This window comes from Panicum virgatum, chromosome 4K, assembly GCF_016808335.1.
Source record: "Panicum virgatum strain AP13 chromosome 4K, P.virgatum_v5, whole genome shotgun sequence".
Lineage (NCBI taxonomy): Eukaryota > Viridiplantae > Streptophyta > Magnoliopsida > Poales > Poaceae > Panicum > Panicum virgatum.
Window position 1 is genome coordinate 12,335,446 of NC_053139.1, and position 24,821 is coordinate 12,360,266.

The 24,821-nt window shown below is 47.9% G+C and overlaps 2 protein-coding genes and 1 long non-coding RNA gene across 3 annotated transcripts; 1 reads left to right on the plus strand and 2 right to left on the minus strand.

Moving 5' to 3' along the window:
• The first annotated feature begins 42 nt into the window (after window positions 1-42).
• On the plus strand, window positions 43-4,014 carry LOC120703150 ((R)-mandelonitrile beta-glucosyltransferase-like). The gene is made up of 3 exons (XM_039987165.1): window positions 43-638; window positions 736-2,213; window positions 3,611-4,014. The coding sequence occupies exons 1-2, from the start codon at window positions 134-136 to the stop codon at window positions 1,707-1,709; spliced, it is 1,479 nt and encodes a 492-aa protein (XP_039843099.1). The 5' UTR covers window positions 43-133; the 3' UTR covers window positions 1,710-2,213; window positions 3,611-4,014.
• A 3,471-nt stretch (window positions 4,015-7,485) lies between these two features.
• LOC120705066 (protein PHOSPHATE-INDUCED 1-like) lies at window positions 7,486-8,571 on the minus strand. The gene has a single exon (XM_039989599.1). The coding sequence runs from the start codon at window positions 8,513-8,515 to the stop codon at window positions 7,544-7,546; it is 972 nt and encodes a 323-aa protein (XP_039845533.1). The 5' UTR covers window positions 8,516-8,571; the 3' UTR covers window positions 7,486-7,543.
• Window positions 8,572-23,506: 14,935 nt separating this feature from the next.
• LOC120703151 lies at window positions 23,507-24,821 on the minus strand. The gene is made up of 3 exons (XR_005686815.1): window positions 24,493-24,821; window positions 24,322-24,377; window positions 23,507-23,797 (listed from the first exon to the last, which is right to left on the minus strand). It is a non-coding gene; the product is annotated as an uncharacterized LOC120703151 (long non-coding RNA).

The window sequence follows — 24,821 nt, forward strand, 5'->3', positions numbered from 1 at the left end:
TCTCGGCTCGGCGCGCCCCTGGCCTATTTAGACGCTCCGGCCAGGCTCCAACCCCGCCCATTTCACCTCACCACCATTGCTAGCTTAGCCGTCGTCCTTAGCTTGCTGCCGAGGCCGCCGCCGCCGCCGAGCCATGGGGAGGAGGGCGCACGCGATGCTGTTCCCGTTCCCGTGCTCGGGCCACATCAACCCGACGCTCAAGCTGGCGGAGCTGCTGCACGCGCGCGGGGTGCACGTGACCTTCGTCAACACGGAGCACAACCACGAGCGGCTGATGCGGCGGCAGGGCGCGGCGGCGGCGGGACTGCGGGGGCGGGAGGGGTTCCGGTTCGAGGCGGTCCCCGACGGGCTGTCGGACGAGGACCGGCGGGGCCCCGACCGGACGGTGCGGCTGTACCTGTCGCTGCGGCGGAGCTGCGGCGCGCCGCTGGTGGCGCTGGCGCGGCGGCTCGCGGCGTGCGACGACGGCGCCCCGCCCGTCACCTGCGTCGTGCTCAGCGGCCTCGTCAGCTTCGCGCTCGACGCCGCCGAGGAGATCGGCGTGCCGGCGTTCGTGCTCTGGGGCACAAGCGCCTGCGGGTTCGTCTGCACGCTCCGCCTCCGGGAGCTCCGGCAGCGGGGCTACACGCCGCTCAAAGGTCCGTCCGTCCGTCCGTCCGTCGTGCTCGATCGTTTATCCCTCGCTCGCGTGATTGCATGATCATCGATGCCTGCATGTCGTTGCGATAATGGCAGACGAGAGCTACCTGACGAACGGGTACCTGGACACGCCCATCGACTGGATCGCCGGGATCCCGCCGGTGCGGCTGGGCGACGTCTCCAGCTTCGTCCGGACGCTGGACCCGCAGTGCTTCTCGCTGCGCGTGGAGGCGGACGAGGCCAACAGCTGCGCCCGGGCGCGGGGGCTCATCCTCAACACGTTCGAGGACCTGGAGCCCGACGTCCTGGACGCGCTCCGGGGCGAGTTCCCGCGGGTGTACACCGTCGGGCCCCTGGCCGCCGCCATGCACGCCGCGCAGGGCGACGACGACGCCGGCGGCGGCGCGCCCGGGCTGAGCCTGTGGGAGGAGGACGCGGCGTGCATGGCGTGGCTGGACGCGCAGGCGCCCGGGTCCGTCCTGTACGTCAGCTTCGGATCCCTGGCCGTGCTGTCGCCGGAGCAGCTGGCGGAGCTCGCGTGGGGGCTCGCCGCCAGCGGGCGCCCGTTCCTCTGGGCCGTCCGCCCGGGCCTCGTCGCCGGGGACCGCGGCGCCGACGCGCTGCCGGAGGGCTTCCTCGCGGCGACCCGGGGCCGGTGCCTCGTCGCGGCGTGGTGCGCGCAGGAGCAGGTGCTCCGGCACCGCGCCGTGGGCGGGTTCCTGACGCACAGCGGGTGGAACTCCACGGCGGAGAGCATCTGGTCGGGCGTGCCCATGGTGTGTTGGCCCGGGTTTGCCGACCAGTACATCAACGCCCGGTACACGTGCGGGGAGTGGGGCGTCGGGCTCCGCCTGGACGAGGCGCTGCGGCGGGAGCAGGTGGCGGCGCACGTCGAGGAGCTCATGGGGGACACCGCCCGGGCCCGGGAGATGCGGCGCAACGCGGGCAGGTGGAAGGCCGCCGCCGAGGCCGCCACGGCGCCCGGCGGGTCCTCGTACAAGAGCCTCGGCCGGCTCGTCGAGGAGCTGCGGCTGGGCGACGACGGTGAGGACCCGTCGGGACGCACGTGAGCACGCGCACGACCTCGCTCGCTTCTGGTTACCTGGTTTCGTGCACGCAGTGTTTCGTTCCAGCTCCGCCAGAAAGAACTCAGGCATATGTATCTCACCCTGCTAGTGGGCTGGATTGTTTTGGGTTTATTGGATCGGTTATTAAGTGGGCCTTACTGGTGTGGTGGGAATGGATCCTAGGAGCTATTGGATTGTGTTGGGTTGGGTATTCACTGAGTGCAGTTTGGGTACGGATCAGTGTGGATCGAGTGATGGGTTGAGTCCTCCTCAGTTTCACGCAGCCGCCGCCCTCGACTCGACACCAGCCGTCTGCGCCGGCCGCCCTCCTCGCCGGCAGGCCGCACCGGCCGGCCTACCCGACATTCGCGCTCCGCGCCGGCCGTCCTATCCTCCATCCGTGACGGCCTCCCTTCGTGCCGGCCGTCCTACCCGCCATCCGCAACGGCCGCCCTCCGCGCCGGCTGCCCTCCGCCAAGCACAACACCAAGGACGACTGCTGGCAAGGTACCCCTCACTCCCGGATCTCGCCTCCAGTTCCTTCCTTTCATTATCAAATCATCGAAGCGTCTGTTTCCCCCCAATCGGACCTCCACCCTTTAATTTTGATTTCCCTCGGGATCTCAAGATTCTCCCCTTTTAGATTCTGATCCGGTAGGGGTAGGGTACGGCTAGGCCGGCTGGGAGCTGCAAGATCTGCCACCAAATCATGGATCTTTTGGACCAAGCCTTAAACATGCTCAGTTGCTAGTACACCTTTTTTTGTAGAGACCAAGGCAAAAAAATATCATGTTTTGGATTTCCTGTAGCCAGACAACCAGAACAAATAACGTTAAGTTTTGTGCATGCACTTGGCGGAGGTGCATGTACTTGAAGGAAAGATTATTGTGTGGTCATGCAGGTGACTGTAAATAGGATTGGGGTTCCGTGCCTATTTTCATTTTTCATTCAGATTAGTGTCCTGTCTGCACCAATCCTGGTCTGGTCTGTCCTGTCCTGTAGAACACCAATCCTGAAGCTGCAGATCAATTTAAACTGTGATCTGAAGCAGTGCAACAAGTGTATTTCTAGGAAATAGATTGCTGTTTCATTGCTTTTATATTCTAGAAAGCTGATTCATTGCTTGTATAGTAAGATTTCAATCTTTGGAATGTCCTGATACTATGATTACTTGAAGGATAGCCTTATTTCTATGGCTAGACATTCTACAGGATTGGTGTTCTCTGTTTTAATTTAATTTGTGAGGGATAGCCTTATTTGGAATGTCCTGATGCATTCATTTTAATTTTTATTCACTGTCCCTGATCTGGTCTTAACTGGTGGAATAAGATATTTTGTCTTTTAAATAATACATGCATGGGAAAAAAATAGTTTTCTTTGTTGCCAAGATCATTGTGACCATATGATAGAAACAGCACATTTCCAATTCCATGACATAATATTTGCCATTTTTTTCTACCTGCTGAAAGAATGAACTACCTGCTGAAAGAATGAAATAATGAACAACTTTAGCTATTTAAGTTAGCCTGTAGTTCTCTTGTTTTGCCTGTAGATCAGGGTGCATTGCTGTTCTTTTTTTTTCTAGTTCAGTGTATTTTGTATGTTCTGATGGTAGCGTTATATTGTGCACCAGAGATATTTGTTTTACTGAATATTTAGCCGTGATGACGCACCTGCTTTCCTGTATTGAAGCATGATGATTTTGCTCTGCACTTGTATTGCTGCAGAATAAGTCTATTTAGAGTATGGTCTGTTAGTCTTTTTTGCTGCTATATTAATATTTTCTTTTTGCAGAGTACTCTGTAGCTTGTTTACACAGTCTGCCTCATTATACCAATGTGCTATAGATATTTGCTTCAAACAGTCTGTGTCTTGTGCTGAGATCGTTTTTCAACGATTTGCAGAACCCAGCGAAGAATAAAGTGATCAACTGTGATGCCGCACTCAAAAGCTTGTTTGGTGGGAGGGACAAGGTTGGGATGCTGGAGATCCCAAAGCTACTGAACCCTAACTTCATGAAGAACTAATAGAAGCAACAGATGGCACCAACGATGGAGCTTTCGTCTAAGACTTTATTGAATGGCCTCTTTTGTGATCCAGTAGGTAGTTAAGCCAAAGTTGTGTGATGGCGTCAAGAATTCGTATTTGTGTTCATCTGTTGGGTTTGGGGCGTGATGCATGTAAAAAGGATTCCCAGTGTTATCGCTACTCTTGTGATGTGGGAAATGTTAGTCTGCTGATGGCACATCTTAATCGAATGTTTATGCCTGTCTTATTGCAGTGAAAATGTGAAATGATTTGTGATCAAGCATCTTAGTCTGCCGATGTCATTAACCATGTTAATGCTCATGTCATAATAAAACAGAGGCCTGTGCTGACTTATCTTTGCTTCGCAATTAATTTTTTTTAATCGTGCAAGTGCAGTCTGAGAAGGAACGCCCCCATGTGAGCCTCCTTGGGCTGCCCGACAGTCAAGCAGACTAAGGAGGCCTGCCTGAGAAGCAACGCTTCCTGCTGCAGCTGCAGTTTGGTGGTCGCTCGCCGCACACCAAACTATGGTTTTACAATGGGTTGAAACCATAGTTGTGGGGGTGGATTGATATGATATATAGGATAATATAATATCATAGTGGGGTGGATTGGTTTTTGTAATTGATGGATTGGAGTGTGGTGGATTTATGTTTTATACAATAATGACACGGATTGGTGTGGGTTCAGGTTGGGCTTCAGCCCACTAGCAGGGACTGTATCCTATGCTACTAGTAGATGACGATTGCTTGTCCGGATGTCAACATTCTAGTGGACGAATTCGTCAGGAATTCAGGCTCTTGGTTTCTCTATCACAACTATCACACATAATTCTCGAGAAAAAAATCTCACATGTATGGAGTACTAAACGAAGTTTATTTACAAAATCTTTTCACGGATGGGTGTAACTTTTCACGACGAATCTAATGACAGTAATTAGTTTTGTAAATTATCTTTATTTAGTACCCCTAATTATTAATTAAATTTTTTGTACTACTTGTGCTACTTGAAACCAAACGGTGCCTCAGGATGCTTGCGTTCGCCTGTTCCGAAACACCATGTGCCCCGTGCGCAGGGGGGTATGTCTCTGGCTCTGTTCGCAGGCGGCTCGCTCAGCTCCTGTCAGGCTGTAGTACTTGCATTACAGCCTGATCAAGCTGGTTTTTCTGAAGGAACTCGATCGGTCTAATCACACTGGTCGGAAACCGATTACTCATCATCAGTTGCACACGCGTCACATCACGAGAGCTCGCGCCAGCAGAGTTCTCTGCTCGACGACCCGGCCGCCGAGCCTGACGGCTGGGAGCTTGGTCGGATCGGACGTCCTAGTCAGGGGCTCATACTTGGCCGGGCAAAAGGCCAAGCAGCCTCGTCACGGAACAGTCCCGCTACACGTGTTGCTCGGAGTAAAGAATCATGGAGTAAGTTCCAAACCACGAATTCCCGGTCGCCGGGCAACCATCAATCATTGGCTCCCCGGCCGGGCCGCCGAACCTACCGCGTAGAATACGCCCCGGGGCGGGGCTCTCACTTGCCCCGCGCCGCCGACCGCGTCAGCACGCGTCGCGCTCCGGGGCCGCGTCACGGTTCCTGGCCGGCCGGTGGCGACAGCGACGGCCGGCCGGCGTGCTTCTACTTTAACCGAAACGTGGTCGTGGCGGGAGGCGGAAAGGCAGGGGGGGCATCGGCCGCCGCCTCGCGCCTGGAGCCCACGGCGCCGCCGGTTGCCAGAGCGGACGGCGCCTACGCCTACGCCTACGTGTCTGGCGGCGGCCGGGTGCGCCCTTCGTTCCGCGGCACGCGTCGCCGCTGGGGGGCCGCGGGCCGCGGGCCGCGGGGTCGCTCGGCGAGAGGCGGGGGCAGCGTCCAAGTGGTTTGCTCCCGGCTGGCTCTGCCGCCCACAAGTTAAGAAAGTTCGTGAGTGGCATTTGGATGGAAGCTTGGGGGGTCGCCGCCGCCGGCCGCGGTTCTCGGCGCCGGCGACATCCCGGCCCACCGCCGCCGACGTGTGGCCCGCACGGCCGTCAGCCTGTGCCCAGGCCGGGTTGGTCAGCGCGAGGCGGCTCCCACCGGGAGGTTTCTATACATCTTGTAAAAGATAGTTAATCAAGTTATCTATAAAGTCCACTAAAATTCATTTATTAAAAAAATATTGAACTACTAACCTCCGTTTACAAATAATTGACAACTTTGACTTTACTGTTCAAAGTTTGACCTTCAGTTTTTTCATAAATTCATTGTTATGTCCTTTCAAACATGCATCATACTTAAAGTATTCTTAATACTAAATATAATGATACTCTAAGTGTTCTAGTTAACAAGATACTTTTTAAATAATTAGCGGTCAAAGTAGTAATAGTAAAAGTCAAAGTTGTCAAGTATTTGTGAACGGAGGTTAGTAATATTTTAAAAATGTTGAATCAACATTTTGAAAATGTTGATTCAACAATTGGAAAATATTAAACTAGTGTTTCGAAAATATTGAATCAATATATTAAAAATGTTGAACCCAACATTATCCTTCATCTTCTCTGGCTCCGGCGGCCGGCGGCGGCAGCTCGGCGCGCTCGGGCAGCGGCAGCGCAGCAGTGGGGCAGCGGTGGGCCGCGCAGCGCTCGGGAGGCGGCGCGCGGCAGCAGCGGCGCACAGCAATGGTAGCAGCAGCAAACAGCGGCGGCAAGCAATTGCAACAGCAGCAGCAAGCAGCGGCGGCAAGCGAGCAGCACGCAGCACACAGCAGGAGCAAGCAGCAGCAGCGCGCGGCGGGCGGCGGGTAGGCGGACGTGCGCGACGCGAGCAGCGGACGGCCAGGCTTAGGGGGCGGCGCGGCGTACGATGAGGAAGGAAGGTTAGGGTCGAAAAAATCTAATGAATGAGATAGTTTGCACGAATCTTAAATATTAGAAGGTAAGGAAGAAAAAAAATTCGAAAGATGTATAGGATTTCAGGCTCCCACCACCACCACACCGGCCCACCACGGTCAATCCAGTCCTCGCGGTGCACTTGCTTCGGCAGATGGGCGGGGCTCGAGCGAGAGCGAAGAGGCCGCGTTGTTTTGTTTGCTGGGCGAGCTTCGCCGTTGGGTTTCTCGTGGGCGTGGCCCATGGGTTTGCTAGAAGCCTACTCTTGGGCTTGTTAAACCGCTGAGTCCGTCCAACAAAACAACCTGCAAAGTCCGAATCCCTAAAAAAAAAACACCCTCCGAAAAAATAAATAAAAGAAAAGCCCTTTAGAAAGGCCGTTGGGCCTGTTGAAACGTATCCAAATACTGGCCTTTTTTACTGTTTCCGATCAATTTAACCCTGACTATGCATTTTATGAAAAGATGACTCAGACTTTTAACGAGCTTCCGATACAGAAAGATAAACTTGTACAATAAATGGAGCAAACTCGTGTAAAACTGCGACAAGATGATCCATAAATATCTTCATATATAAATTTCGAAAAAAACATTGTATAATGTACTTATTGGAGATGGAGTGTTGCATTTACGAGCTCGAAGCTTTTTTAACATGAACTTGTCGGTTTCTCATATAATTAGTCTAGTCTCAGTGGGAGTTTCATAGACACAGTTACCTAGACCGAAAACTAGGTAACTGTGCCAGATGAGTTTCATGATAATAAAACTCTCCTCATATCCCATGAAACTCTAGTTTTATTTCTCCTTACCACGTCAGCAAAAATGATGATATTTAATATCATAAAATACTTCATGAAACTTCCATTAAGACTGACCTTACAAACACCTGTCCCTATATTTAGCTATGTACGCCTTCATCAGGAAAATACAGTACCACTCAACGTGCGTTCTACACCAAGGTAGAGCAAGCGGACGTCGCCGGGTCGAAGACGGCCGGGAGCAGGTACTTCCGGCCGTTGGCGCCGACGGCGTTGTAGCTGCCGCCGGTCGTCTCGTCGACGAGCACCTTCCCGGGGTACCCGGGGTACGCGCCGCTCCCGAACTTGCCGGCGCAGGCCGTGCAGGCCTCGAGCGCGGCGTCCCTGGCGCCCTCGTAGTAGCCGTCGCCCCGCGGGTCGGTCACCGCGCCGGCCACAATGCTGGCGAGCGTCACCACCATGCCGTCCACGCCGACGTCGCCGTTGGGCGGGGCGAGCGGCGGCTGGCCCCGCGGCCCGTACGCGGGCTCCGCGAACGGCCACGCGCACTGCCCGGGGCACTGGGACCCGGCATTGCCCACCCAGACGTAGGCGTACCGGCGGGCGCCGGCCGCCTCGCCGGAGCCGTGGAGGCCGCACCGCGCGCTGCAGAAGCCCTCGACGACCACGCCCGGGTCCGTTAGCACCAGCACGAGCGCGCCGTCGCCGGGGACCGGGGCGGCCGCGAGCTGGAAGACCTCGACCAGCGTCAGCGACTTGCCGAGCGAGTACTGCTCGTCGGCGACCTGGCCGGCGAGGACGACGCGCGTCGCGTTCGAGGTGCCGCCGCCGCCGCCGCCGCCCGCTGTGGCGTTGGACAGGTACGCCCTGTCGATGGTGCCCCACCACTGCGCGGCCGAGGGCGCGGCGTCGGCGGGGACCAACGTGAGGGAGAGGAGGAAGTCGACGACGATGGCCTTCTGCGCCGGCTTGAACCGCCCGTACCAGACGATGGAGACGGGGATCTCGCCGTGGAGCACGGCGCCGCCGTGGTACGACATCTCGTCGCGGGGCGGGGCGGCGGCGGTCTCCGCCAGCTGACCCGGCAGCCGCCGCGCGGCGAGAGAGAGCCTGGACAGGCTCGCCAGGACCAGCGCCACCGTCATCAGTAGCCTCCTTTGCATCGAGCAGGTGGTTGCAAGAAGCCATCCGGATGCAACTCGAGAGGATTTGAATCAGTGATCAGTACACTCAACACTAGTAAAAACTGAAAACTGGTGAGCAGCTGCGTGATGAGCACCTGATTTATAGGGCTAATTGCGAATGGATTGTTCAGACGACAGGGCACGTGACGCTTCCTGCTCCGCGGAGCAAGCTCTCGATCTGGCCGTGTGCTACGCATGTCCACCAGTTGCCCGCCCGCGAAGCTGGTTAAAATTCGCTTGGAACGAAGACCTTTTGCCAGGTGAAGCCAATGGCACTTGCAGCAGCAGAGTGGGGCTTGCGTTTGCTACGCGGGGTTCCGCGTTGCTTGGCACGTAGAATCTCCGTGGCGAGGGCTCGTGATCGTACCGTAAAGATCGAGACTTGCGTGTCAGGTCAACGTCAACGGACTCGATCGATCCTTGCTTGATGGCCGGGAACCGGGCGGCATGGCGATCCCCACGCGCCCGCAACTCGCAGATCGCGATCCTTCCCGGCCGGCCTGCAACCGCAACCATCTGCTCCGCCCACGGCGGCGTCGCCGGCGGTGATGTGCTCCCCCGGGCCCCGGCCCGGAGTGCAAGCCAGCCAGCGAGCGAGGGCCGCCGGCGGTGTCCGTGCGACGCCTGGCGTGACGAAAGCCGCGCGACGGGAAAGCGCCAGCTGGTTGGCCTACCGCCCGGAATTACCAAATGTAGTCAGCATCTCCGCACCCCACTTCAGGGACAGAAAGCAGCAATACAAACTGTCGGCAGAATCCTCCCAGCAGAGGATTAATACAAGCTCTCTAGCATAACTAGAAGTTTGAATGATATATCAAATACTCAAATCGGCTAAAAGCAGGCGCCCCATATATGAAGTTTCAGCTCGCATAAAAAATGTGGAAATCCTCATTCTTTTTCTTCAGGAATCAGGATATGGGCGCGGCTATTCATCACTTGAGGTGATAGTTTAAGAAACCATCACCTTAAAGCGCGGTCTTATATGGGCTGTTGGCCCACCAATATAGTGTGCATCACACTATCACAGAGGAAACTACATGCATGCAGAAGAGAATAATAACATGACGTCACCCACATGCATACAAAATTCAAAATTAAAAAGTTGTAACTATTAAACCGAGCATTCAAATTAAATTTAGATTACACCATTATCTTTCTTACGATAAGATCTTCAAAACAAGACCACATTTACCTATGTTTGCACTATATTTTTAAAAAATATTTTTATACGAATTAATTAATTTCGGATCCTCGGAACAAAAAATTAATAACACGAACAAATAGTTATTTTAACCAACAAAAAAATTAAACATAACTAACAAATAATAATGTACAACAAACAAAATATTAAACATCACAAACATTTGATTGTATAGTATAGGTAATGGAAAATGAATACCGCGAACAAATAGATGAACGTCACGTAACAATTTAATCTATAAAGCGAACAAATGGGTCAACGTCACCGAGCATTTGATTGTATATGAGCTTTAGAACAAAAAAGAGGGAAAGAGAAAAATAAATAAATAATAAATACAAAGCAGTACAAGGAAAACGAAATGAAATAAAAATTTTAAAAAACTAGAAGAAACAATCAATTCATAGGCGCAACCTACCAATCTCCCACGCAGCTGGTAAAAAAAGAACTGACAGCCGAATTCAACTTCTGTGCACGTCTCTATCCACATGGGGCTAAAGTTGTAATGGGCTGAACCAATAATAACAGGCTTGCCCTCCTCGCTTCAGGCGATGTTGTCGCACGCGCGATGTATAGCCATTTCGGATCGTAGCTAGCTAGCTCCTTCTTTTGTTCAGTCTCAAACGTTCTCCTCTAGAGGGTCTAAAGACTAAAGGCCCTTGCCCAACCAATGCAATTTTCGGTTTGGGTTTTTCCGGGTGAGAGAGGAGGAGGATGGGGAAACTAGAGTTAGATTCAACTATGTATATAATTAGGATGATGGGCACGCTTCGCCGCGCCAGCAGTTGGGAACGCGCCAGACCGCCAATAAGCTGGTGAAGTGGCTGCATGTTTTTAACATTGTCATGTTGGCTTTCTGCCTTGGACAACGAAGCAAATTGGTAATAGCATGGTGCAAATCGCTGTTAGTGAAAGCATGAACCAGATCAGACTTTCATAGCAATGAAGACATACTGACAATATAATGTTTATGTGATATACAGTTTACATATTAGAAGTGTCCTTGGCCAGTTGCAGGCATACTGGTGTGAGAAAGGACCGGGTAGCACATTACATCGGTAGGGGTCTTCATCACAAAAAGTAACTACATGGTGGTTTGAGACCAAGCTTGCAAACGCGAGCAGCTCCCGCCTGTTCACAGGTCTTCATGTAGAGATGTCATCAGCTAGCTATATGGGTATATGGGTTGTCAAGTTTAGATAGTTCTGCAACTTGGAAGTCTACATCATTTTGTGGTGGCATTGGATCATACCATGCTGGATTAGCTAGTCTCGCGGCACAACTGATAATGTAGAAAAGAAGTCTCAAAGCAGCTAGGCAGACCAATGATCTCTAAGGGATCATAAGTAGGTGTTGGTGATGGAAATAAGCAACCAAATGGAACATGCACATCCTAAAGGGCAGAAGCCTCAAGAAGTTCAGGGTTGAATAGGCATACCATCTAAACATTGTAGATCCTTATAGTGTAAACTTTCCTATAAATGTAAATTGAAGGATCAGGCATGAGAGATCAATTACATTTGTGTACGATTATATATACTCTAAGATTAATATATTAGCAGATTTTACCAAGCATTTAAGCTTGAATTCATAGAACCTAGCATAGATGTTGATCCAAATTACTATATAAATCTATGAGGTAACATCAGTACATTTCGAACTTGGACATGTATTTTCGATACATTGAAACACATTCTGAATGATCATATATCTCTCATCTGTACATGGTGAACAGATTTGCCTTCTTGTAATGGTAGTGCATTCCTCTTACCAGTCTCCCAAAGCATAGTAGGTTCCATTAACCTAAAGATACAATAATGGCAAAAGAGAATGCTCATGGAAATAGTTCGAAATTCATCTATCTTTAAGAGATCTGTATGAGCACAAGGATTTGAAACAACGCTTCCTATCTTTTTTGCAGTGCCATTCATCACAAGTAAATAGGATGGTAAATTCTTATCAACTGATGAATAGCTGAAGTGAATTAAGTTATGAACACAAATTCTAGAGGTATCCATGTTCTGGGCATGAGAATAAAAACTATGAGATAATGAGTTGTCTTTTTTTTTAATCTAAGCTACCTGGTCCAACAATAGCAGTATGGGTGAACCGGGAGAACGCTGATAAAAGCAAAGTTAATTCTACAGTTTCCTGTTGGTATGTATTCACCTAAAACAAAATACAATTTGAACCCTGAAGAGAATTATTCAGTAAAGCAATCTACAACATATACTGGAAGAAGGTGCATGAATTTATTAGGTTGAACTGGCATTTCATCAAATATCTAGAGTGCAAGCGCTAGCACGAGGCAAAGTTACCTTTGACATGGCAAGAGTGGCCAGATTGACGGGCGGCAAGCACAGAGCAGAAAGCAGGGCAGCGACAACCTCCTGCTCAGCAGCAGAATGCCTCCAAGACCTTGATGGTGGGCCTCGCAGATGTCATTTATTTTGGCGTCGTGGAGCATCGCCATGTCGAGGCAGGAAGCGCTGGATGTCCTCCGGTGTGGTAGGCATGGCGGGTCAAAACGGAGTCAGCGCTACCACGCCGGCCAGCGCATAGGAGGGCCTCCCCCATGGCTGCACCGGTGAGCAGGAGGAGCTGCAGCTGGGGCTGGGGCGACACCTCGTGGACACATGGAATCAGTGTGGCCAAGCCCAAATTAGAGCCCGGCCCATGCAAACCCTAACTCCCCTCAACTCCACCCCTCACGGCCTCTCTGCCCCCCATGCCGCCGCCTCCGGTAGCGCCACCGCTCCCACATTGCCAGCGCCTCCGCTGTCCACGGCGCTGCAACCACCCACACCTCCAACCTGCTCGCCGCCGTCGGTGGAGGTGCTCGCGCTCGTGGCGGGAGGTGGCGCCGCCAGATCGGGCCTGCTGCCGCCGCTGCGAGGCCAGCCGCCGCCGCTGCTTCTGGGCGCCGCCGTGGTCGGCGGCCTCCTCGCCCATGGGGATGACGCCTTGAGCCGCAGGGAGGAGAGGCACGCGGGGGCGAAGCTAGGGGCGGCCGAACTCCGCCCACGGGTGCCACGGCCGAGCTCCGCTTGCCGCGCTGGAGGAGGAGCCGCACCAGAGGAGGGAGGAGCTCGCGCCGTCCCCGTTCTGGCCTGTCATGGCCACGCCGCCGCTCCGGTGGAGGCTTCCTGCGCGGGTGGCCGGGGCGGGGTGGGAACGGACGGGCTCCCGTGGAGACTGGGCAAGGGCCGAGGGGACCCCGGCGGGACCCAGGCGCAGGCGAGGCGCTGCGGGGGAGGCTGTGACAATCTAGTTTTTAGGGGTTAAAAATATAATTTCTGTGTTGATAAACTTGTTAAGGCCGCAGTGTGTGGTAGTGTTGGTTAAGCGTTTGAAAGTACTAGCCACAAGCCGTAAATATGGTACGCGACAAGCCTAGTAACTGATCGGCCCGGCAAGTGGACATACCCCCCACTCTCTCTTAGTGATAGGAAGTTATTTTATGTTCGAAAGTTTATATTATGTTGCGCAACACTACGGCTGCAGAGAGGGTCGGGCTCGCTGTAGTCGGGGAGAGTGGCCCTGATCCATGAACTGGAATGAGAAGCAAACGGTTGCTTGGGAGTGACTCAACAGTGCTCCAAGCGTGTGTGTTAGGTTTACCTTGCAAGGATTGAAATTCGGTTCGAACTGTTCCGCCTCTCACGGATATTGAGACTGCTTAATCTCTTTGCCACATAGAGTAAGAAGTGGAACAATTATGATACTTAATCTTGTTGGATGCAATTAAATTCTCTACCATATTTGTATAGATAGGTGCTTACCTAGACTGATTAATGAAACTAGAATCTGAAAGCTAAAACTTGAAATTAAGAACCTACTCTTTGTTGCTTTTCAGCAAAAATAAACCCCAGAGTCTTCACAAACCTTGCATGTCTAGTTAAAGGGATATTATATACCCTTAGACATGTCAGCCTTGCTGAGTATTAGTATACTCAATCTTACTTTTAACCTTGTTTTCAGGTAACTTTTTGGAAAGCTTGGTGAGATTGACGTCATGTACGGGCTTCATTATGATGTCATATATCGTCGCTAGATATCGATTTTTCTTTTCCGCTATTTATAAACTCTGAAGAACTTATCTACTTTCAAAATTCTAAGGTATCTTGTTGGAATCTTCAAACTTAGTTTATAATAACATTTTCTATTGAAGTTTGTGTTATAAAAGTTATGGTCATTGTAATCTCTGCTCTCACCTTCGAGTGAGGTATGTTGTTTCGATTCGAAATACAGTGGTGTTATCGGGATTTTATCCGACAGACTGTCAGATTACTCCGTTTGAAGTGCGGGTTAATTGTTTCATCTATAATGGTTAGGTTTTACGCACTTTAGCCGGATCAATTTTGGCGGTTCTGCCACAGAGGCGGTGCGGCACGCGGCCCCACTTGCAGCGAGAGCGCCGCGGGGAAACGCCCGAAGCGGCAGCCCATGGCTCGCGTCGGGCGGCTTCTCTCCGACGCGTGTCGCTCGGAGAGGCTTTGTGCGCCCTCAGCGCTCCCCTCCCACAGTGTATAGTATTTAGAGTATGTTTTGTTGAGCTGGGCCACCAGGATTTCATGGGCTGCATAGGAAAGGGGGGGTTTTCAATAAGTCAGGTCATCGGGCCGCCCCGCAGGCTAAAATTACATCCTAAGCCCGACTCGAGTTCTTGATCGGATAAAAAAAATCGGCCCATGCCCAGCCCATGCAATTTTTGGTTCGGGTTTTTTTTCGGGCGGGTCAGGCAGGCCATGATCAGGCTGGGCCGGTAACTGCTCTACCAAACTAGCTTTCTTCTAAGTGTCGCTTTAGGTGATGTCCTGTGCTCGATATAAACATGAAAACTAAGGAAAAAAATCCCCTTATAATATAATGCCCGGCAGCCACTGGCCAAGATTGCTATTTTGTTGCTCAAATCCCTCGTTCAAAGGTAAAAGATATATTTGTGATTTTAAGGAATCATATAGTCCCTCCGAGATCCATCCTGAAATACAAGACATTCTCAAAATTTCAGAACACATTACTAGGAGTAGCTGCAAAGACGCATGTACCTCTAAATTAAAGTTAGTTGTAGATAACAAGGAATAATCCACCAATGAGCCACCCTTATCTTGTTAATTGTAGAAAGAATTAAATGGCAATCATCCAAACATTGTAGGCATGTTTGGATGCTTTGTAGTATCTCACAACAAGTCAAATCTCTATTATTAGGAATCAACAATCTCAGACCTAACCATAGTCATCCCAAGTCAAATACAGATTGAACTAATCATAGGATTTCAGACCTAGATATTTTGGATCAAAAGAAAATAGATACATAAATGTAGAACTAATCAGGGTCGTACCAAAATTTTGGTGGCCCTGGTGCAAAACACAAATGGTGACCCCATAACTATATTATAAAATGCAAATAATGGAAATATATTCATACATAATATAACTACAAGAATCAATGTATGCTAAAGGATTGAAGAGTGAATTTGTCCTACCAAATCTTCTTACTTCTATTGAATAGTGTCATTCGTCTAATATTTATTCGCAATAAAATCTTCAATTATATCTTCATATTTAATTTTCTCCAAAATATCATTTTCAAGAGAAATTGTCGCCAATCAATTGAGCCTTTCTTGTTTCATAGTACTGCATGTCTAGGACTTTAGCAACTTCAATTTAGAAAAAGAAAGGAGGTAGAAGTTTTTTTTTGATTTATGGTTAAAGAAGAAAAACAAGAAAACAGGGGTTCTGTTGAATTTCAAGTATTCAATTTCACCAATAAGATACGGAGACTTGCTTCACATTTGGAATTACACAAAAAAGATTTTTCATCGGAAAGATGTCTACGAAGACTTTTGGGAAATGCAATTGTCACCGGAATAGTTAATAAAATTCTATACGTAATAAGGGCATTAGGAAAACATGACTGAGTAATTGACCGACCTGTTCAGAATTCAAATATATAGAACAAAACTATTAAGCTAAATTAGTAAAGGGGGTCACGAACTACATCAGTACATCACCTACGTTATGAAATTTGAAGGGCAGCTTGCGTCGCCACCAACTGGCTGCTCGCCAGCACCTCCAGCTCCGTGTGACCTCGCCGGCCGGCAAAGCCGCAAAGGGATGCGTGACGGCCAGCAGCCCAGCACTCGATGAAAGATGCAAGACGGCAAGACGCCTCGACGCCAACTCGCAGCAGGCGACACGACAGGAGGCAGCAGCGATTGCGGCCGGTGTCGAGAGAAGACAAATCGTTGCGGCGTCCATTGTTGACTGTCACTGGCGACCCATTTTGACCGTTAACTATCGTGCAAAAGTCGAGCATTAGAAGGAATAAATATTAGTATAGGATGATTATTTGACGAATTCTACAGATACTGGTCTGAGAATGTGTACATGTGAATTTGTGCCAAAACTGCATGTAACATGCATATTATCCAAGGTATAAATTCCTGAGTCAAGCACAATTACGCCCAAGGGCCAAAAAGGCCCACTTGGCAGCCACACAAGAGGAGGAGAAACAACCCATGCGCAATGCCACATCAGCAATCCGAGGCATACTCCTCTCGACCAATCAGACGCAAGCACGAGGATCAAAGGACCCACATGGCAACCATGCATAAGGAGGAAACTTGGCATCCACTCTTCCCTGAATAAGGGGCCCACATGTCAACCACACCACAAAGGAGAGGTCGGTTTGGGGCCTTCATGGGCTCGGCCGACCAAGGTGGTCGGCCGACGGCCCATGGGCCCCACCGCCTCTCAACCTTCACGTGGCGTCTCCCCATTGGCTTGGCAAGTCGGTTCCAAGAGGTTGAGGCCGTGGCTCCCTCCTATAAATACAAGGGGAGGGGGTGAGAATTAGAACACACACCACACCATCAACAATTCAGTCTTCTCTTGAGTTCTCACTTGAGTGAGAGTTGTCTTAGGGAGGTTAGGAGTAGAGATACTCAGGAGGGGCACCGGTAACGGCGCTCTTCTCCAAATTGTACCTCTACAAGAGAGTGAGGAGGAGTCGGAGGATGTGCCGGGCTTGTCGGCGCTCTTCTCCGCTTGTACCTCGACGGATGCTTATTCGGTTGTAAGTGTTCGAGACTTTCTTATTTAGAATTAGAGTTTAGATTGCAAGTTATCATCTCTGCCTCTAGAGTTTACATGAGTGTATGCTTAGAGTAGCATTTGACTCTAGAGTTGGGCTCTGGATAGAAAAGGATAACGCTGATCGCCTCTAGAGTTAGTAGGGAATAGCGTAGATGTGGTGTCTAGGCTAGACTATATCACTCTGTTGTCTGATAGTCCCACGGTTTGTAGAGGTAGCCGGCTGGTCGTGACAGCCCTGTTCGAGCCCTAGTAATCCTCCACGTTCAGATATTAGATAGAGCACGTATTATTGGAACTATCGACTTGTATAAGCCGGTCGAAACCAGTAGCTCGAAGTATAACGGCGACGTGATCTCTTCTTCTAAACATAGATTCTAAATCTTAGTCCTCTCTGTCCTATCCTTCCCACACCAGTGTGTGTTCTTGGACGAGCCTGAACCCGTAGATAGTGTACTCACTTCCCAAGTGGATACGATACCCTAGAATACTGTTGGGTGAAAATTACAGCGGTATCCATTCGCTTGCGGATTTTATTTGTAACGTTACAAAGTTACAAAGTACCAACATCCATTGATTTCCTTCTTATGTTACTGGCCTTGGTGTTTTGGGCTTTAGGTTAATGAAATTAGCATGTTTACTAGTAGTTATGAAACTTAATTTTGGTGGCCCCTCAAAATAGGCGGCCCGGTGCTAGTGCGCCGCTTGCACCGCCCATTCGATGGGCGTGGAAACTAATCATAGGATTTTGGACCTAAGAACGAACAACAGATTGTACCTGGTATGTGGAGGATTAAAAGATAATTCGTTGTCGCAATTGAGCCCATCAATCTGAGAAGGACGATGACATTCGCCACTGCCGTAGGTACCCTTGTTGCCGGCGCCCTTGGTACCCTTGTCGCCGGCGGCGGCGGCATCATTAGCCGCTTTGTCCCCGGCGTTGCCTGCCGCTGAAACTGGACTCCCGTCGCTGCCGGCGGAAACAGGAGTCGCCATCTGCAGTTGTCCCGGCGTGGCGCCCCCTCTCTCCTCAGCGCCTGGCCACAATTAGATGGGAACGTGGTCCGGCCAGTGTTAGGGCCGGCCAGGCTTATATTATGTTAAGAGATATTTAGGGGAAATCTGGCGGGATTGGTGAGCGGGAGAAAATTTTGGGAGGGTAGCGGGTGGATTTTTTGGAGGGATGAGGCTGTCAGCTGACTAATCGTGGTCAGATCAAGTCATAGTAATGTTGATTTTGAGATATGTGTGGAAAATACAACTTGGGATAGGACTATTCAATTAAAAAATTTGACATCCCAATTTTCTTCTATATTTTGAGATATTTGTGAAAAATAAAGGACCATGAAATTATTGTGATGCATTTGGATATAATTGTTATCGAGCAGGCGCGGGTCCAGAAATTGGGATACGACTATTCATAGCGTGTAAAAGAAAAAATAAAATCTCAAAGTACTTTTTATAAGGTTTGTGTTCTATGCAATAGGTGTATACTTATAACATATGTTTATATTTTTAACAAACATAATAGTAGCTGACATATGTTGCCGGTTAAAAATAATGTTTTGCTCCTTCAAGCATTACGATACTTTGAAGTGAGCGATCAAGTTTGACCAGATCAAATCGTGCATTATGAAGCTATATTTGAAGTGAGCTATCAAGTTTGACCTGGTCAAATCGTGCATTATGAAGCTTACCTAACAGTGCGCAATCAAGTTTGACCAGGTCAAATCGTGCTTTATGAAGCTTACTTAGATGTGCGCGATCAAGTTTGACCAGGGGAAATTGTGCTTTATCAAGCTTACTTAGAAGTGCACGATCAAGTTTGACCAGGACAAATTGTGCATTATCAAGCTTACTTAGAAGTGCGCAATCAAGTTTGACCAGGTCAAATAGTGCTTTATGAAGCTTACTTAGATGTGCACGATCAAGTTTGACCTGAGTTTGACCAGGTCAAATCGTGCATTATGAAGCTTACTTAGAAGTGTGCGATCAAGTTTGACTAGGTCAAATCGTGCTTTATGAAGCTTTTTACTTCGATGTGCGCGATCAAATTTGACCAGGTCAAATCGAGCAGCGCCACCATCGCGGGGATGGCCGCCGCGGCGGAGGGCACCGGCAGTGCCGCCTCAAAGTCCGCCAGCTCCTCTAGCGCGGTGGTGCAAAGTCTCAGCGCGTCTGCCCCTGCAGACAGCAGAGCGCCGAGCGCGGATGCAAGCATCGCGAGCAGCGGCGCGGCCGACGGGAATGTGGGGCTAGCGAAGGTGGTAGATGGCCATCGGAGGCGAATACTTCACTATCGCTGATGACCGAAACAAAGGAAGAACGATGAAATAAAAAAAGGACAGAAATAGCAGAACTCGAGTTTGCTGGTTTATCTTGTTGATTCATTAGATTTATCAATGGATTGAATTAGTGCTGGTGTGCCACAATGAGTCGGATGGAGAAGATGAAGATCATATGAATGGATCACAGAGCCTGTACAGGAGTACGGAGTTTGCCAGTTTATCTCTTAATTTTGTATCCTCGCTCTAGTGTCGATGAGATGATGAGTTGCGTCTTCACGAAGTGTCGGGATAAGCTCAGCCTGAGACAGGTAGGATTAGTGGCGGATCTAGAAGCTGAAGATTGGGGGGGGGGCTCATCTTCCCTTTCTTCCTCTCTTCCTTCCCTTTCTCTTCTTACTCCTCCTTTCTTTCTCCTCACTTTCAACTATGGCTGGAAATTGTAGGGGGGGGCTTGGGCGGGCTCCCATGGACTTCATGGAGTTAGTGGGGCTGGAGCCCCCTTAGCCCCCCTTGGATCCGCCACTGGGCAGGATGGATGGCACGATAGACGTAGCCACAGAAATCGGACGATGATAAAAAAAATTCATGACGTGGCCCAATCTCTAGCTAGAGCATGGCTGGGATTTCATTAGGAGTACGGAGTTTGCCAGCTTATCTCCTAATTTTGTATCCTCGCTCTAGTGTCGATGAGATGATGAGTTGCGTCTTCGCTTAGCCTGAGACAGGCAGGATTAGGGTTGAAAACGAAAATGAAAAAAAAATTTATTACCGGGAATCGTTTTTGAAATTTTACCGAGATTCTGGTATAAACGAAAATGAAAACGGCTACCGAAAATATGAAATCGAAAGTGGTATTTTTATCCGAAACTGAAAGCGAAAACGATTTCAGCCTCTACCGACCGTTTTCGAAAATTACCGTATTTATCCGGTAATTTACCGCCGGTATTACCGTATTTGAAGCTCAGTCAAACACATGCTTTCCCCGGCCCAATAGCTCGCGGAGGTTCAGCTGTAGGCATAGACAGCATGCGGCCCTGCACTAGCACTATTCTTAATGGCATGTTAGTCTATGTTTAAATCTCTATTTGAATTTGGTTAATGATCATGTATGACTATGTCACTTGTGCTGTGTGCAATTTTGTGCCATATCATCTTGCATGCTACTATGTGTCAGTTGTCACGGATTGGTTTGATATTTGGATTAATATTTGGTTCGATATTTGGATTGGTTCGATATGAGATGTGTCAAGTCATATAATTAATGTTATGCTCTATTGTTTGATATATTTATCATTTTTTAAATATCGTTTCGATGGGTTTCGACCGTTATCGATGTGTTCTCGACCGTATATTTCCGTTTTCGAAATTACCGGAATACCGGCATCGTTTCCGTTTCCGAAAATACCGTACCACTTTTGTTTCCGATAAAAAAATGTGAAAGTGAAAATGGTGGAGTGTTTCGCCGATCGTTTCTGACCGTTTTCATCCTTAGGCAGGATGGATGGCACGATAGACGTAGCCACAGAAATCGGACGATGATAAAAAATTTCATGACGTGGCCCAATCTCTAGCAAGAGCATGGCTGGGATTTCGTTTTGTAGAGATAACAAGGAATAATCCACCAATGAGACACCCTTATCTTGTTAATTGTAGAAAGAATAACAAGGAATAATCCACCAATGAGCCACCCTTATCTTGTTAATTGTAGAAAGAATTAAATGGCAATCATCCAAACGTGCCTACAATGTTTGGATGCTTTGTAGTATCTCACAACAAGTCAACAATCTCTATTATTAGGAATTTTATCTTACAGCAATCTCTAGTCTAGTTTATAATATATGGAAAAAAAATGTAGCGTGGCTTCGAAACCTCATGGCCGTGGGTCGCTGTCTGGCACATACCGCGATCATCGTGATTTATGTAGGGTTCTAATTAGCGAGCGCTCGCTAGGTCGGCTCCCGGCAATCTATCAGACAGCCTTTCCGTGGTCTGAAGTCCGAATATCCCACCTTTCTTCCTTTTTTTTATTACTTTCGGGTCCATACGACTTCACCCTCGCCCCCCAGCCTCTCGTGCAGCAGCGCAGACAAGTCCTCCCACGCAAGAGCACTATGTGGATATCGCAGTCCTCGTTCTCTTTCATCATTCAATAAAAAACTATATATGACACAATTTATAATATATAATATGTGAGTAGAAATTATTATAAAAATGTATTCAACAAACATTATATACAAACTTATATTTACAATATATCTATATAACAACATAATTTAGACTTCGGCTATAGTTGATGGGAGTAATTTAGATTTTTTTCTAATTTATACTCATAAGTTGTGCACAAAAAGAAAAATATTATGTCCATAAAATATGTGACAAAAAGTTTATGTGTATAATTTGTACAATAACAGAATTTAGGTTGATAAATTGTGCATAAATGTTTGGAAAAAATATTATGATAAAATGTTATTGCACAAGAAAAAAAATATTAAGATACAAAGTTTTGAATAAAAAAATAAAAAACATGCTGCCAGGCGGCTGGGGAATCCACGGCACCCACGTCCAGGATGCCGGGTGGCGACGCGAGCTCGCAGTTGCCGCAAGCGCTGTCACGTGGATTTTGTGAAAAAAAAGGGAATGAAAAATAAAAGTCATGGATGGAACTAAGCACAGAAGTGCGAGTCGGCCGGTCAGAAATCGAGCGCTCGTACGCTCCCTAGCGGCCGCTTGCGGAATTGGAATTGGCTATTGTAGGGGACGGACGACGTCCATTTTTGCGACCCATAGAACTCCCCTTTTGTTTCGGTCCTTCCTAGCTCCTCGCGCCGCGCCGCCGACCTCGGATGGACGCACGGTCGTTGAGGAGATAGATCATCCAGCATAACGGGAACACCCGTCTTTTGTGTACTGCTTAGTTTGGTGCATCAAAACCATGATGAAGGTGAACCCCTACATGGCTGATTTTCCCAAGCATATGATCGATGATGCTAATAATTCATTTTTTTATTAATTTGCAGATTCTGTTCATTATGGTGGTTGTTACTTCATCGTTTTTGTTCATACAAAACTTCGCCACAGCTCATGCATAGTGTCATATTAACTCTGCATAAATTTCAGGAAGAAATAATTTAAAGTCCAAGATGACACGTATCTAAAACATGGTCTGATTATCAAACACGGAGGCTAAGTTACTGTCCTTGTGAAACTGCACGATTATAGGCCATTTCTAATAATACTTGAGGCGGGTTCCGTAGAATCCTTGTCAGAGCTTATCTAGTGCAAACCACAATTTCGTGAAAACCATGGAAACCACGGCAAAAGAGTCGTCTAAATTCACCCAAAAAAATCACACATGTAGATGATATGATGATACACAACTTTATAAAATATCTTGTCCAAACTCGACTTCATTTGTGAGATATAAAAATAATAAATTTCAAGCCAGAAAGTTGTCTAACAAACCATCTGGACAACTTTCTGGGTTGAAATTTGATCTTTTTATATCTCACAGGCGAAGTCGAGTTTGGACAAGATATTTTACAATGTTGTGTATTATCATATCATCTACATGTATAATATTTTTGATGAATTTAGACGATTTTTTTGTTGTGGTTTGCATGAGTTTTATGAAATTATGATTTGTACTTGATATGTTCCCTCTGTAGAATCCTTGTTAGAGCTTACTATTTTAGAGTAAGTTTTAAAGGCAGGCATGAAACGATACACGCACAGGCTGAAGACAGTAATTAAGCAATTAGTATCTCGGGAACCGAACCAGGCAAAAAGAGTGCCAAGAAACTCGTACGGAGAGACAGCAAGTGCATTATCCCTTCCTGCACTTTTCTTCACCGATAACCTAAGAAGGAAGCTAGGGAGCCACAAAATTTGTAGTCAGCTAACAGTAATCAAAGAAATGAATGAGTAAGGCAACCTGTTTAGGTCTTAATACACTACAAAAAATCTGTTGATCCATGACGATTGAATTTCGTCACAGATCACTGAAAAACCGTCATAAAACAATATCTATGACGATCTCAAATAACGTCATGTATTGAGCGTCACAGATCACACCTCGTGACGTTCCTTAAATTTTCGTCATAGATTGCTTAATCCATGACGTTTTAAAACCGTCATGGAATGTCCCCGGGCCCCCGAAGCCCAACCCAAGCCCGTTTTCTATGACGAAAATTAACGTCACGAACAGTATAAGTTTCGTCACAGATTTAATTGCCATGTCACACAATGGTGACATGAAGAATGACATGGCTGTTGACTTGACGATGACATGGATAGCAATGATGACATGACTGCTGACATGGCAATGATGTGGACAGTGACATGGCAATCGCACGTGATGTGGCAAGTGACATCAACACCACAGCCCACAAGTGGATGGGCCCAATTCAGAGTGGGCCACCAAATTGGGCCTAATTTCAATCCTTTTATTAGAATAGTCATTACAGCCCAGAATATATATACCAAAATTGTAAGACTATTTACCACAGCATCAAATCAAATACAATATCGTATGATTTACATTGAGAAGCACCTCAAAATTTACATGCAAGTTACATTCATCTTGCATCAAAAGCAACACTAGAAAAAAAACATCAAATATTCCAGCATTTGCCTTCAAATTTCCAATCTCTTCTCACTGTTTGTTCCTTCTACCATTTCATCCTAACATGAAAAGAGCACATTGTCAAATATTAATTAGAGGACAATATTTGTATTTGTGATGGAAACTACTGAAACTAGCAGAAATTCACATTGACAAATATTAATCAGAGGGATATTTGTGATGGAAATTACTGATACTAGCACGAACTGGTTCAATTATAACAGTGGAATTAATGTTGTAGACTTAATTAAAATACTACGCTCGACAATTGACACTAGTGATAAAAAGTAATCAATTAGGACATGCAAACCAAATGTTCTAGCACCAAATGAGACCAGCTACACAGGGTACTGCTGCATCTATAAATAATCAGAGCTCTGTTCAATCAAGCATGCATGACAGGATGAGCATCGCAATTAAATTGACTGCAAACCAGTAGCAGTGTAGTCTTTTCTTTGTGTTAAAAGCTAAGTGTGGCACTAGGAATTATGTGGCACTGAATGGAACAATGAGCAATCAGACTACTCAAATTGATAGAGGCGTTTCAAAGACATTGCAATCAAATTGTTGGACTACTGCTCACCTAAAAGTAGAGTCTGGGCTGTTTCCTGGGCTTCTGCACCACGCCAAAACAATTACCTGTATCCAAGAGAAGAGAAGAAGTTGCAGGCACTGACAGCTAGTTGAAAGCGAACTGAGCTGCTAAAAAATCAAGCAAAGCAACTTCGATTAGAGTTAAAGATTCCATATTAACCTGGCCACGGATCCCAGCAATATGGAGCTTTAGCCTATATATCCCTGCTGGTACCTGTAGACCACATTGCTTGCACTTTATCAGCATATGAAATTGCAGAGAGCACTAGCCGTAGTAGATCAAATAAATAGATGATACATATGGATTTACAATATCTCATGACTATACATTAAAAGATGTCACATAGGTAAAGAGGCCCAAAAAGGATAAGACATTGCTAACTGAAAGAGAGAGACAACTTTTGATATAAGTATCACTACTACTTTTTTTGACAGAATAGAATAAAAATACCATTGCTTAGAAATTGGATATCAGATAAAATAATAAAA